This window comes from Lindgomyces ingoldianus (assembly GCF_010093535.1).
Source record: "Lindgomyces ingoldianus strain ATCC 200398 unplaced genomic scaffold BDR25scaffold_21, whole genome shotgun sequence".
Lineage (NCBI taxonomy): Eukaryota > Fungi > Ascomycota > Dothideomycetes > Pleosporales > Lindgomycetaceae > Lindgomyces > Lindgomyces ingoldianus.
The window spans coordinates 1,014,073-1,027,916 of record NW_022985182.1 but is presented as its reverse complement, the minus strand read 5'-3'; the positions used below and the strand labels follow the sequence as shown (position 1 = coordinate 1,027,916).

The 13,844-nt window shown below is 47.7% G+C and overlaps 6 protein-coding genes across 6 annotated transcripts; 5 read left to right on the top strand and 1 right to left on the bottom strand.

The window, feature by feature from the left end:
- Window positions 1-857: 857 nt before the first annotated feature.
- On the top strand, window positions 858-1,428 carry BDR25DRAFT_184256 (uncharacterized protein; the record flags this gene model as incomplete). Its single annotated transcript, XM_033684238.1, has 2 exons — window positions 858-1,275; window positions 1,355-1,428. Coding segments are annotated over 2 exons (492 nt in total), but the record flags the coding sequence as incomplete, so codon positions are not given.
- Window positions 1,429-1,852: 424 nt separating this feature from the next.
- On the top strand, window positions 1,853-3,061 carry BDR25DRAFT_50156 (uncharacterized protein). Its single transcript, XM_033698665.1, has one exon. The coding sequence runs from the start codon at window positions 2,142-2,144 to the stop codon at window positions 2,880-2,882; it is 741 nt and encodes a 246-aa protein (XP_033546347.1). The 5' UTR covers window positions 1,853-2,141; the 3' UTR covers window positions 2,883-3,061.
- Window positions 3,062-5,830: 2,769 nt separating this feature from the next.
- Window positions 5,831-7,134, bottom strand: BDR25DRAFT_228781 (uncharacterized protein; the record flags this gene model as incomplete). Its single annotated transcript, XM_033685289.1, has 2 exons — window positions 5,831-6,417; window positions 6,465-7,134. The coding sequence occupies 2 exons, from the start codon at window positions 7,132-7,134 to the stop codon at window positions 5,831-5,833; spliced, it is 1,257 nt and encodes a 418-aa protein (XP_033546346.1).
- A 1,349-nt stretch (window positions 7,135-8,483) lies between these two features.
- BDR25DRAFT_356724 (inosine monophosphate dehydrogenase) lies at window positions 8,484-10,444 on the top strand (the record flags this gene model as incomplete). Its single annotated transcript, XM_033695695.1, has 7 exons — window positions 8,484-8,575; window positions 8,638-8,692; window positions 8,731-8,780; window positions 8,847-8,979; window positions 9,072-10,151; window positions 10,263-10,318; window positions 10,402-10,444. 7 exons carry the CDS (start codon window positions 8,484-8,486, stop codon window positions 10,442-10,444), a joined length of 1,509 nt encoding a protein of 502 aa, XP_033546345.1.
- A 168-nt stretch (window positions 10,445-10,612) lies between these two features.
- Window positions 10,613-11,365, top strand: BDR25DRAFT_356723 (uncharacterized protein; the record flags this gene model as incomplete). The annotated part of the gene is made up of 6 exons (XM_033695694.1): window positions 10,613-10,686; window positions 10,725-10,804; window positions 10,834-10,958; window positions 10,982-11,154; window positions 11,189-11,264; window positions 11,315-11,365. 6 exons carry the CDS (start codon window positions 10,613-10,615, stop codon window positions 11,363-11,365), a joined length of 579 nt encoding a protein of 192 aa, XP_033546344.1.
- Window positions 11,366-11,888: 523 nt separating this feature from the next.
- Window positions 11,889-13,838, top strand: BDR25DRAFT_343828 (general substrate transporter; the record flags this gene model as incomplete). Its single annotated transcript, XM_033693867.1, has 8 exons — window positions 11,889-12,107; window positions 12,159-12,348; window positions 12,429-12,701; window positions 12,761-12,908; window positions 12,956-12,977; window positions 13,026-13,237; window positions 13,340-13,514; window positions 13,566-13,838. 8 exons carry the CDS (start codon window positions 11,889-11,891, stop codon window positions 13,836-13,838), a joined length of 1,512 nt encoding a protein of 503 aa, XP_033546343.1.
- Window positions 13,839-13,844: the final 6 nt, after the last annotated feature.

The window sequence follows — 13,844 nt, the reverse complement described above, 5'->3', positions numbered from 1 at the left end:
CTGAAACATCTTGCACCAGGGTCGGCAATTGATATCGCAGTGATTAAATTGTTCCTGGGTCAACACGGACACTCCCGAGCAAGAAGATATTAGCTGGTCACTGAAAAATTCTCTCGAACATGCCACTCGGTAGTCGAAAGGAGCACCTGGTAGCATATTGAACCGCATATACATACCCGCACGCCACCACCACAATTCTCGTGGGATCTAGCGTCTATCTTAAATTTGGCTTCTTTGTCGATCACCTATCTTCCGTGAAATAGCCTCATCAGATAAGCTGCGGCCATGGTGGAGTCAGCGCTGCTAGGCAATGAGCCCTTAACAGATCGTGACCGTCTCATCCGCATGGCCATGGTGGCTTACAGAACGAATTTCAACGGTAACCCTAAACTCCCTTTTGGTCCTCATCGTCCACAGCCGCCGAAATCGGATCTTGCTAATGAATCTAATGCATGGCGGACTGAGACTGCAGCTGCAGCGTTCATGTCGCTTGCTATCCTAGTGACAGCAGGCAGATTCTGTTTCCGTTGGCGAAGAAGGGCTGAGTGGGGGTTCGGATGGGACGACGCACTCGTGGTGCCAGCAGCGATGGTGGCGGCGGCGTATGATGGACATATCCTAAGCGCATTTGCGGATGGGCTGTGCTTAGGAAAGCATATGTGGTTTTGCACGTATGAGGACATTGAAAGATTGTATATGGTACGTTGAGTGTTTTCCCCCCTCAGTTTGTCTGCCAATATTAGAGCATGATCCGAAAGTTCCAATCTACAGCTACAATCTTGAATCCCCTGTGTTAACGTGGCGAGCAGACCTTTACCATCGGCCAGACAATCTTCTACTTCAGCGTCTACTGCTCAAAACTCTCCCTACTCTTCTTCATTCGTCGGCTCACTCGAAGCACAAACTCTATTATCTTCCGCTACATCACTATTGTTCTATTCTGCCTCATACTTGCCTGTGGATTGATTTCACTGTTTGGAACTGCTTTTCAGTGCATACCAATCTGGGCACGATGGTCTTTCATTACGTTGGCTAAAGTCGACCGGTCGAAGTACAAGTGCCTCGACAATACGAAGTTCCAAACAGGTCTGAGAGCGATGCACATTAGTACAGACTTACTCTTATTGATCTATCCGTTGTTTATCTTTCGGTCTCTACAGATGCCGCTACGGAAAAAGGTTGGAATTAGTGTAGTCTTTTCCTTCGGCATGCTCTGTGTGATGTGTTCAATTGTCAGGAACATCATCTTTGGAAAGAAGAGACCCGATTATACTTGTGAGTAACCACTTCCCGATCCGCTCTCAATATCTCCACTTTGTTTTCCAGGATGGTGCACCTAGCTAACACGTTCTAGATATGGCCCACGACGTCTACATCTGGAATATGCTGGACATCACTTCGGCCTGTATTGTGGCTTCTCTCCCAGCTTACTACCCGCTCTTCAGCTCTTTCTATAAGCTCATTCGAAGTGGGTTGGGTCTGTCTCCAACTACAGGAGATCCATCTAATGGGTACTCCTCCGGCTCCAACAAGAGCAAATCCCTCAAGATCCGCATTACACAGCCCCATCGTCACAGCACGATACATTCGCAGAACTTAAGTAGTGTTCAGGGTCCGTATGAATTGAGCGACGATAAGAGCACAGGAAGTGGAGAACAAGGATTAATAAGAGGGGCTGGGACACCCGGAACCGCTACATCGGGTGCCTTTGAAATAGGAAGAGGAACTATGCATTGGGGACACGAGTCGAAAGGAGCGAGAGAGGAAGCTATTGAACTCGAGGAGAGGAGTACAAACTTCCCGAGAAAGATTTGTAAAGAAGTACAATAGAGGCGACGCGAATTGTATAGGACAAGATGCTAGGTAAACCCTACGATCAAGCATGTTTAAGAAAAGAAGGAATCACTTCCCAGTTCTTTCCGGCACCTTTCAAGGGCCTCGCTTAAGGTCTCGGACAACCTCTGAATACTTCGACGTGCAGTTAGGCTAGGCTTCACCCGAAACCCTAGGCTGCCGTTCAGGAAGCAACCGCGAATACAATATATAAACATCGCATACCTCTATTTCATCGAATCCATTTTCCACAAACTTTCCATTACGTACTCTTATTCATACTCTTCTTCCAAACTCCAAATCCCGCAATGGCCTCCGCAGCTCCTAAAGAAGGTCTAGAAATCAACGTCACAGGCTCAGGCTATGTAGTCCACGCTGCCGATCGCGCCATCCTAGTCCTCCAAGCGCAATCACGACAACTTCCTAGCCCAGCTGAGGCATCTGCAGCAGTAACTAGCACCGCGAATGTACTCCGCGAAGCCATCCTCCCCCATTGCTACCAAGACAATACAGCAGGTCACGCAATGGGTGGAGCTGCTATATCGCACTATTCCATGAGCACACTCGACACTTCCAACCACCAGCAACGGCCCGACAAAGATGGCAACATGTTTCCGACTACGTACTCTGCGCGTGTGGAGTTCCATATTAAGTTCTCAGATTTTGATGTGCTAAACACGTTGGCGACGAAGTTTTCGGCAATGGAAAATATTAAGATCCAGAAGATCAATTGGTGTCTTACTGATGACACACTCAATGGTATCCGTGGCAGTGCGAGGAAACTCGCGGCACAGGACGCCATTCAGAGGGGTTGGGATTACGCGGAGGTGTTTGCAAGAGTGCCAGCTGAGGACCTAGCGAAAAAGGTAGTCGCGACAAGTGTCAAGGAGGAGACGTATTATTCTCAGAGCACGAGGCCGCAGTTGCATTATGGGAAGAAGTTGAGGATGGAGGGGACGCACCCACAGGGAAGAGAGGAGTTGCAGTTTCAGCCTGAGGATGTCAGGTTGGAGGCAAAGGTTTCAGCGAGGTTTATTGTAGGTGTTTGAGGGATCATAAAGTCATCCGAATGACTGAGAGCTTGGAACTAGTAAGGGGCTTGAGGGACAGATGCTATTCTGGTTAAGTAGCAGTGCAAGAACTAGGAAGTTGGAATGTATCAGTAAAATAAAAGCTAAAGCGACAGCTCGATAGCTAGAGGCTTGAATCTGGCAAGGGTACTATGGCACATTCATTATTCTGATTCAGTATCACACTATGAATTAATGGCGAGTAACCGCTGTAAGTTGCAAGAGCCAACACCCCCAAACCACGACATGTCTCTCCTAAGTTCCTCTGTCCTAATGCATTTTGCGGTCTGATAATCCTCAGCCATCTGAAGGTGGCAGCCCTGCGCGTTAGTCAATTTCTGCATTTTCTGTCGTGAGACGTTGAGATGCATGACGATCTGTTGTTGTTCGCTAGTATTCTCAGCAACACGTGGGGTGGTATATTCGAGAACTTCAGTGCTGCCGAGTTTTCTGGAGCGGTGAGATTAAGGTATCTAAGGCCTGAGAACATCTTCAATTGCACCTAATACTTGATAGTGAACCCTCGGAGGAAATGAGAATATAAATATACCGCAATATCAACAACTACAACCTCAGCCTCAGTGTGTCCAACCGTTAGTACACCTAATAGTACAGTACTGCAGTACACTGATTTTGGTCACGTACGTACGTACAGGGCATCTACTCAGTATACTGTACTATACATGAGGCTGCTGTACTAACCGTTTACGGTAGTTATATAGGATTTTTGGTGGTTTTGGGCGGTTGAAGGCAGGTTGCTGAGGGCCAGGGGGCTCGTGTTCGGAGATTAATGCGGAGAATGCCGTTATTGCCTGTTTTGTTAGCAATCTTCTAACAAATTCAGCAACTATGCCATCTACGTTATTCTTTTGCCCATTATAATGTCCCAATTCCTATCCCAATCAACAACGCGGTCGACAATAGAGGCTCTTCAACTGCAGAAGAATTAGTTACGTAACAACGCTGTTACTAGTAAGCTGACTAAGCTTACAGAGTACATTAAAACAGTAAGATCAACAACAGTAGATCTCATAAGGGGTATCACAACTTCCTAATTGGGTATAGTCTTTAGCTTCAGCGCAATTACTTCATAATACTTCAATATACTTCAGTTACTGTATCCTAACCGTACACTGACGTCATCTCCTCCGTACAGTTAGTTAGTAACAGCCTCCTCTTCCGTAACTGTACTATACAGCCTCCAAAAGGCTCCGTAACTAACGGTTGGACACACTGCTAAGCCTCCTCCATAAAGGTATGGGTTTGTACCGCTGTGTCTAATACTGGGAATGCGGTGGATAGGCCTGTTGGGAGATAGTAATTGAATGCCAGTTCTTTTGGGTCTTGAGGTGGTGCTTCTCCGATAGGGACACAGTTCTCAGAGTATCCTGCTGTGATTTCAGCCAATCTTTAGTCTGCTGGTTTAGGTAAAATCTCTGAAGGGATTGCGGTTGATCTTGGGTTGATCCATTGTCTTTACTTTCTTCTTCGTTGATTTGGAATGCTGGTTGAACGCAGTGTTCGAGTCCCTTGAAGGATGCTAAGAACCTGATCATTGTGTCTGTAGCCTTGCAAGGAGCATGAGTTATAAGAAAAGTCATGTATTTTTGGGCTGAAGGCCTGGGATCTCTATGATTTATATAATGCAGAGCATATTCGTGCATATGGCTCCAGCGCCAGATTTTGCCTAGGAATTGTTGCTTACAGGTGCTGTTATGTAGTCGGACACTTCTGAGACCTGCCATGCAAACCTCATTGTGAATGGAGTGTCTCTTGAGACGAAGGTCTAACCCAGACAGATGAAGAGCAGGCAATCGGATCGGAGAGTGTTAGGAGTCAGACCAAAGAGCTTGGGAGCAAACATAGGGGTTTTCAAAGGGCAAAGATCTTTGATGATGGCCATAGACCTTACGGCCGCTCCGTCCTTGTGCGTAATGTTGTCGTTCTTTCTTTGTCTTCTTCTGTCTCCCCCATCACTTGTGTGCAAATCTCCAGTAGTGCTCCTGGGCAGAAATAGAAATCCTGTTTTAGAGTATACGGCCACACCTGTCCTCTTGGATTTTCCATCTGAACACATATCCTAACACCTTGTAGCAATTCATAAGCAGATAAGTATCGCAGTGGTCGGTTGGGCCTAGAGGTACCCAAGATTTATAAAACTTGTCTTGTCGTTGGGTTGCTTGTGGAATATCTTTCGTGCGTAGGAGCAGGAAGACAAATGTGTCTTATGGTCGCGATATGCTTGAAGGGTGACACAACGAGGATCTGAAGATTTTTTTGCTAGTTAAGAATGCCCTGAGCAATACGAACAGTCAGTTTATGGAGTGTGCCGCTAGATAGACTAAGGGTAAGAAGTTGGTGCTTTTACCTCGCTACCTGAGTAGCATTCACTCCTTAGTGTGGACTTTCAGTGGTATCTTCTCTATATCGTCATTTTAAATGATATTTTACATTACAAAGGTAATAAGAAGAAAAAGGTCTAAGCGAGGTTTGCGAAGTGGGACACACGTATTCCAAGTAACATATAAACATTCTTTCAGCCCATCCTCTGAAACAAGTCTTCGCGATATTTTGAACACCTGTTCCTGGAAATGCTCTACCTCGAATCCAGCTCATCTTGTGAATTGATTTCCCGCGAACTACATGGCCCCCTTCAAATTAACCTTTTTCAAATTACATCCACTTCGAGATCCCCACAGCCTCCTCTGCTCTACACCAAAGATACGTTGCAAGCCTTGCCACGGTCCATGTTGGGTTCTACGAGACGTGATTCGCACGCATCCTGTAACTAGTAGTTACAGCGCTACCTGGTGAGATTCCCCATATAACCTCGGCTAAGCCAGCGGGTCTTTGGATATCATTTCGTAGCCGATGTTGGGGTGCGAGACCAGCGAGACAGAATCTAGAAGATGTAGTGTCTGATGCCTTCATCCCGAATGCGTGGCCCGCCAGTGCTCTCTTCTTAGTTCGTCTGCATTATATCTCTCAAATCCAAAGTTCCATATCTTCTCTGCCACGGTCATTCCAAATTTACTCATCGGTCCATAGTCATCCACTTTCGAGCTCTTCCGGCCGACGTGCTGGATCACACTAGGCATAATGGCCCATCTTAACTCTTTATTCCTGTCCGCATAATCTTCCGTCAACACGTCCACGAAACCGGCTTTGCGTTCCTCGAAAAACTTCCCGAGATTCATAGCTTTTTCGCGGGGGAACACGAAGCCCTGTGAGCAGCAGCCGTACTTAGGCATTTCGTTGACGCCAGCTGAGAGAGGGAGGACTGTTACGCGGCCGAGAGCGAAAAAGAGGCCAATAAGAGCAACAATGAGACCGCAGAAAATTAACAAAATACGGTCGGAAAGATGGCGTTTCAGGTTCGGGGATTTCGAGCGAAGATAGACAAGAGGGCCGGTGGATAGAGAAAAGACAACGATGGAGCAAAAAAGATACGTGAACCAGAACTCGGAGTTCCAGCCTAGAAACTCTTCGGTGAAGAACAAGCGGAGGTAGAGAACTACAAGTGTAAGTATGTATGAATGATGGCTTCTTACTTTCACATACAGCTCGGAGAAGCTTTCTTCAACGCTGACCGCGTTTCTGCCTCCTCTATTGCGGCAACCGTTCTATGATACCACCCGTCCATCGCAACAATGTCATCCTCGAACATGGCGATATAGGGTGTCTCTTGCCTGTAGCACGCCTTGAGCAGATATGAATAGTCAAATATGCCCTTCTCCTTGTATAAACCCCCTTCCTTCTCCCAATCTTTTATGCGCTCAGCCTGAACAGGCAGCAGATCGTTGTAAACGAGGATTTCATCCGTGAGGTCGGCGAGCCAATGCTCATTGTACGCGGGGTGAACGGTCGGGTCGGAGTGGGGTATGAAGACTATGAAGTATATGTCATCGCGCTCTGTAGGCGTCAAGCCATCGAGCAAAGACCCGACTGCCACGCGCAGATACCGCGCTCCTCTCCTTGCTATAGAGGGTATGCCAACACAGAGCTTCTTCGGGGTATTTGACGATTGAGTGTGCGGGCGTTCGGTGGTATTCGTTGTTGCATGAATGAAGGTTTCGGCTTCCTGCTTTCTGATCGTGGAGTATGCGGGCGCATAGCCAACACGTGGGTTAAAAAAGACTGACGTTGGATCGCGCGATGAGACTGAGTGGAGGCTGTACAACGCGACCAAGGAGAAGAATATCAGAAAACCATAGAAAAATCGCGTAAACATGATGACGCAACGACTTGGAAAAGGACAACACAGTTCAGGGCATGTTGAAAGTGCGAAGAGGACATCTGGAGGATGGAGATTACGGAAAACAGGAGAGCACAGATACACAAGCGACAAGGCTATGGGATGACAATGCTATACGAGAACCGACTAGGATTCAAGCCCTCAGCCACGGTTCCTGCAAAGCAAACTAAGCAACGAACAAGATGAGCTCGATTTGACATCAAACCCAACGAAACCCCTTCTAGAGTCAGTCCATCTCATGAGTCCCTTTACTTGTCCAGACATGATGATTTCGTGATCCACTGTGTACAGATCCATGGTTCTGATAGATAAGAGCCAAGAGTTGCCAGGAATCTGAATTTTCGTCGTGCGGCAGCGTCGCCATTCCGCCACCACGTTTAATAGAGTCAGATTTGGCAATGGGGGCGTAGGATGGGGCGCAGGTTCGTGGCTGTTTAAAAAAAAAGTTCATTTTCCGCGATTTTTAAGGGGTCTAGGGGTCTAGCTAAGCCTCCTACCGCTTTCCGTTGCCTTTCCTCCAAATTCACGCTATCGCTAAAATGGAAAGGCGTATCGCTTACTTACCCCCAACAATTCACTTCCCGAGAGTCTCAACGCCAACCACCCCTTCTCCTCTGACAATCTAATTTTACACTCAACAGGTAATTTGAGACTTCGAGGGTGAAGTATTCTGTTGATGGCGCAGGATTGCATCCTATTGAGCTAATGTTTAATCATATATGACGAGCGTAATACTTCTCGCCAACAGCGGTGCTTGCTTTGGACAATGCTCTGTACGATCACATCGAGGGTTTCTTTCAAGCACACCAACACTCACTGTTCCTCCTGCAATCCCATCGACTTCAACCTTCCATCCTCGCATCCTCAATAGCTGCAGTCCGTTCCCTACACACACCATATTAGCATCTATTTCCCCCACTCACCCAACCCCCTGATCCCCCGTATTCAACTCTCCCATCCTCTCCACCATAAGTACACATGTCTCTTCCTTACTCATCGGACAATGCTGCACGCCCATCTGCACTACAAATAAATCTTCCTTCTCCAAAACAACTTTTTCCTCACTCCCCTCATTGTCTCGCTCTTTCCGGATCTTGATCGTCAAAGGCACACCGTCAAGAATGTAGAACAGTTCGTCGGTGGTAGGATGGGAGTGCTAGATGAATTCGCCGCGTATCTTGGCGATGCGGAATTCGATAGAGTTGTTGAGGAGGGCGATCATTTTAGGGTAGAAGGGCTTAGTGATTTTTTGTAGGACTGAAGGGACGGAGACTTTAGGGCGGAGAGGGGAAACGGGCATTACGGGAGGGTGTGAAGGGAAGGTAATGGGAAAGCAGGGAAAATTTTATTTTGAAGCCAGTTATAGGAGGGGAAGGATGGAAGAGGAGAAAAGAATCTTGCGTGTTAGAGGCTCGTTGTAGGGGATGTTCAAAGGGCGTGAATGTTCGAGTCCCTACATGCACTTTCTCACACACCGAGAGATCAACAAAGCTTGTTGGATTCCTATACTCCCACACTCCTTCTGGACACACGAGTGAGCGCGGAGCTAAGTTGCAGAGCTGATGCATCAAGGACAACAAGGGACTTCCTCTTCTTCATATTTTCGATAACCCTGCAACGAAGTTTTAACCTTGTCTTTTGAACATAGCTCTTTCAAGCTAGCATATCTGAGGACGTGCTCCGACCAGTGCAGAGACGTCCCTGCATCAAATGGCTTTAGACGCAACCAGATTCGTCCCCACAACCTTCAAATTCCCAACCCATCTGCAATCGCATAGACGCCTACGAGGCATGTCCTCGGAGATGTTAATTTCTGCTCTCGTCATCATCACGCTTACTAAGCCCCGGATCTCACTCACGGGCTTGCCCTATTGTAGCTCCACTTACGATAGAAGAGTCTATAACAACTTCAGCTTCCCAAGTTCCATGCGCTTGCACCACGTTACCCAAAGTCTCCACTCCACCGCTCTTCGTCAACATTCAACATGGCATCTCTCAAAGACCAACTTCCATGGACAACGGCACCCATCATAATCAACGCCCCTATGGCCGGAGTCGCGGGCGGAAACCTCGCCTCTACTGTATCTCTTTCTGGCGGCTTGGGTCTAATAGGTGGGCTCTTCGACATGCAAGATCTACGATTCCAGTTACAAACCGCGTCCGAAGCCTTCAACTCCAGCCCTGAGTTCTCAGCTACCAGTGCAAAGTACAAAACTCTCCCTGTAGGTATTAGTTTCCTTCCGTTTGTGCTCAAACTCCAGGATGCATTGCCCGTGGTTCAAGAGTTTAAGCCAAGTGTGGTCTGGCTGTTTGCTGCGAAGGAGCTGGATGATTACGCGGATTGGGCGAATGGTATGAGGGAAGTAAGTCCCGAGACTAGGATATGGATTCAGTGTGGGAGTGTGGAGTCTGCGCTTTACATCGCCAAAGCTGCAAAACCAGATGTCTTGTGCCTTCAAGGCGCGGATGCAGGAGGGCATGGATTTGAAAAGGGAGCGGGCATCATTTCGTTATTGCCAGAAGCTGCTGATGCTCTTGCAAGACAAGGGCTCACAGATATCGCGCTCACCGCGAGTGGAGGGATTGTTGATGGTCGAGGTGTGGCAGCAGCCCTTGCGCTCGGTGCTGAGGGTGTGGTAATGGGGACCCGGTTTCTCGCAGCGAAAGAAACGGACGTACATCCCAAGTATAGGGCAGCTATTCTAGAAGCGCAAGATGGAGGCCAAACCACTACTCGCTCCAAGTTGTTCGATAATCTCAACGGGCCGAATAAATGGCCAGCGCCTTATGACGGACGAAGTCTCCTTGTCCAGAGTTACACAGACCATTTGAATGGGGTGGGCATCGAGGAAATTAGGAGACTACATAAAGAATCTACAAAGAGTGAAGATTTGGGATATGCGACTGAGGGGAAGGGGAGGGCAGCTATCTGGGCGGGAACTGGGGTGGGGCTGGTAGAGAAGGTTGAAGGTGCCAAGGAGATTGTGGAGGAAGTGAGGAGAGTGGCTACTGAGACTTTAAAAAGGATTGCAAAACTCTGAGAGTTAAATAGAGAATACTACGTATGAAATTAAAAAAAATTAAAAACGAAATTGTGAGGCTAGAGTAAAATTGATATTCAGATCCAATCAAAAACATTTCGAATAGGAGATAAGCAAAAGTGAGTGCTTGCAGTGTTGCGAGAGGCTGGCTTTCGACAAACTTAGTGCTAGTCTTAAGACAAACATGTGGCCAGATATGAAGTGTAGGAGAAAGGACGTGTAATGAAATGAGTTATTCACTATGAGAGCACAGCTTTCACGTAGTAAACAAAGCCACGAGTAAGGAGAACCAAATGCTACCTTAAAACGCTCTTCACTAGGTTCGCATCCGCATAGGAGGCGGAAACATATTCGTTGTTGTAAAATGAATTATGCCACGCAAGGGGTGGTATTTTTACATTAGCACAAGGTGGATGTACCTACTGAACCGGCTTTTCGTAGTCCCTAACCGATGCAATTCCACGTCTAGAACATTATTGAGGAAGCAGTTCCTGATATTCAAAAGGCCCAAGGGGCGTAACTGAGTTCAACCGCATTTCGAATATCGACTAAAACGAGTCGGAGAGCCACCGTAGGGGAAACAGTTGGAAATCACTTGACTGAATGTTCATTCCAGGTCGGTCGTTCCAGGTAGTCATAATGAACATAGAAACCAGGCAAGAGTATAGGCTGAAGGTCAATAATGCAAATGAATTGCTGATTCAAAGGTGTATCAAGAACCGCGTTACTTTACGTGGACTCACCAGCACCACCTCCATGGTAGACTTGCGCTTCGGGCCCAGGACCGGTGCGCTGGAAAAGTCAAGCTTTTACCTCGCCAGTTCCAAGGAATATTCGACTTACTTTTGGATGGGCAAGTGAAGCGATATCCAAGGTCTAGAATCAGCAAAGGCGGAGCGGATGCTAAACCCTACGGCTCATTTCGGCAATATATGGCAACAATGCATCAACCATGGTCGTCTTTTAGCGCTGGCGTTTCAACCCCGCAGTAATTACCGAGTTTCAGGCAAGGGGTTGTTGATGTCTCGCCGCCGCCGACTGAGTATTGAGAGTCAGTTCATAGGAGTCATCTGTTCGGAGTAAGCGATCCGACTGCTCCTTGTCTCCTCACCCAGCAACTGGCAAGAGAAACTTCTACAAACCCGCATTTTGGCACCCTTGACTGAATAAGAGATTACCGCGCTCTTCCTGATAGGTCAAAGACACGCTATGCAGGAAAGCTTTGGAGAAATACGTCATGTTCGACGTTCAAATTCTGTGAAAGGAAGGGATATAAAACCTCACACAGAAAATGGATAGATCACACTCCTACAACTTAGTCAACTAAATCTGCACTTTGGTATCCGCTTCCATCAGCATTGACTTCCCGCGTAGCCCAGATTCTGTCAGAGTGTGCGAATAATAGGGCGAACTAAATCATCGCCGGTTTTTTTGCGGAGCCCACAATATAATCCCTGCAATCGTGGTCGGCCACACTTAGAATGTGGGAGGATTTGCGGGGGAGGAGGCGCTAAATGAATCGTGTTGTGGAGTGCAGTTCGTAGTGTTGAATCGACGAATATAGCTCGAGAGTCCGGTACCTATGTATTCACCCTTTCTCGATTCTACAATAAGGGATTGAGAGATATACATATATGAGCTAGTCCCACCGACACTTATCAGTTCTTTTCACCCTCGAATTTTGCACCTATGGCCCCGTCCAAGAAAAGCCAGTTCAATGGCTACAATTTTTTTGTCTGCTTCCTTGTCAGTCTTGGGCAGATTGCCTTCGGATACCCAGCAAGTATTATTGGAACGACACTAGGCGAACCTCCTTTCCTCATCTATATGGGTCTTATAGATCCGCTGACTGGGAAAGAAACTGGAAATGCCGAGGCGTTGATTGGAGCCATGAACGGAGTATTTCAGGTATAGCCTTTGTAGTTGTACGTTGGGCTACAGTTAACTGATATGAGGCAGGCTGGTGCAGTGATTGGTATCTTGACCGCCAGTTATATCATGGACCATTTCGGTCGTAAAGCGGGGGTACTATACTGCTCTCTATTTTCCTTATTCGGTGGAGCCTTGCTCTGCGGGTCACAGAATGTAGCCATGTTTATCGGTGCTCGTTTCATCGCTGGGTGGGGGAGTTGGGGGTTCTTGGCAGTCAGTGAGTGTTATAAATGCCCATGCAAGGCCAAACGTTGATGTAGCAAGCCCCAACATATGCGGCAGAATTGGCTCCTCCAGGGTTACGCGGATTTTTCGTCGGCATGAACGGCGTCAACATCGCCTTAGGATACGCGCTCGCATCCTACATGGGTATGGCCTTTTACTTTGCTGACAATGAAACAGCAAAGTGGCGTGGCCCGTTGGGTCTTGCTCTACTTTGGCCTTTCATGATGATTGCAGTTGTATGCGTCGTCCCAGAGTCTCCGAGGTTCCTACTAATGAAGGGAGAAGTTGAGAAGGCTAGAGATATCGTGTACAGGATCCACAAGATCAAGGGTGACCCGACCAAGAGTTCGCGCGCGGAGAGTTTTATCAAATGATGAAGCAAACAGAGCTCGATCGTACCCTAGAACCCGGCTGGTGGGCAATGTTTACAAAAAAAGGCTACCGAAGGCGCACTGCATTGGCAATGGGCTTCGCTTTCATCGGACAGAGCACAGGGGTCCTTGTTATCAACAATTATGGCCCATCCCTTTATGCGACCCTCGGCTATGGAACGTAAGTTAGCATGTCAACAGATAAAGAGCATTCACTGACTTTTGTAGTAAACAGCAGTTAGAATTCCAGGTATGAGCCTTCTGTCGCGTTGTCCCTCAAGCTGACGAAAATCTGTAGTGTGGGTGGATAACTGTAGGAATCGTTTTCAATGCAGTCGGCGCCATGTTCATGGACAAGGTTGGCCGAAAGCCCCTGATGCTGTTCGGTGTAGGCGGCTGTTGCGTTTGCTTGATCCTCGAGGCTGCATTAGTTGCGAGTTTTGCAGAAGAGGCAACCAACAAGGCTGGTCTGGCGGCTGGCGTAGGCAAGTCAACCATGGAAGCCTCGAAGTGTGGAAAAGTCTAACACGGGTGTCTAGCGATGTTTTATCTCTTCTTAGCGTCGGTCTCCTCGAAGCTCCGAGCTGTGGGGTTTGGCTAACGTTATAGTAGGGTATACAGCATGGGTGTTGATGTCGCGGGGGTGGTCTTCTACTCGGAGCTATTTCCGAATCACATTCGCGCGAAAGGTGTTTGCCTCTCGATGGCCACCGTTGCACTTACCGACCTTGTGTATTTGCAAGCAACGACAACTGCCTTTGCAAACATCGGCTGGAAGTTCTACTTGGTCAGTCATGCCCACTTCAACGGCTTAAGACAGGTACTCACACTCGTATAGATCTTCATCATCATTACCTTCTTTGGGACCACTCTCATGTTCTTCCTCTTGCCAGAAACCAAAGGCATACCGCTTGAAGAAATGGCCAAGATCTTTGGCGACACCGAAGATGTTGTGGTGTTCTCGAGCGACTTGCACATTGACCAGAACACCCATGAGCTAGTGGTGACGGCAAGAGAAGGGAAACTGGAGCACGTGGCTACCCACCAGGGGGTGACGCCAGAAATTGAAAAACAGATTGTAGAGCACAGGGAGAGGGCTACTGATGCATGAGGAAGC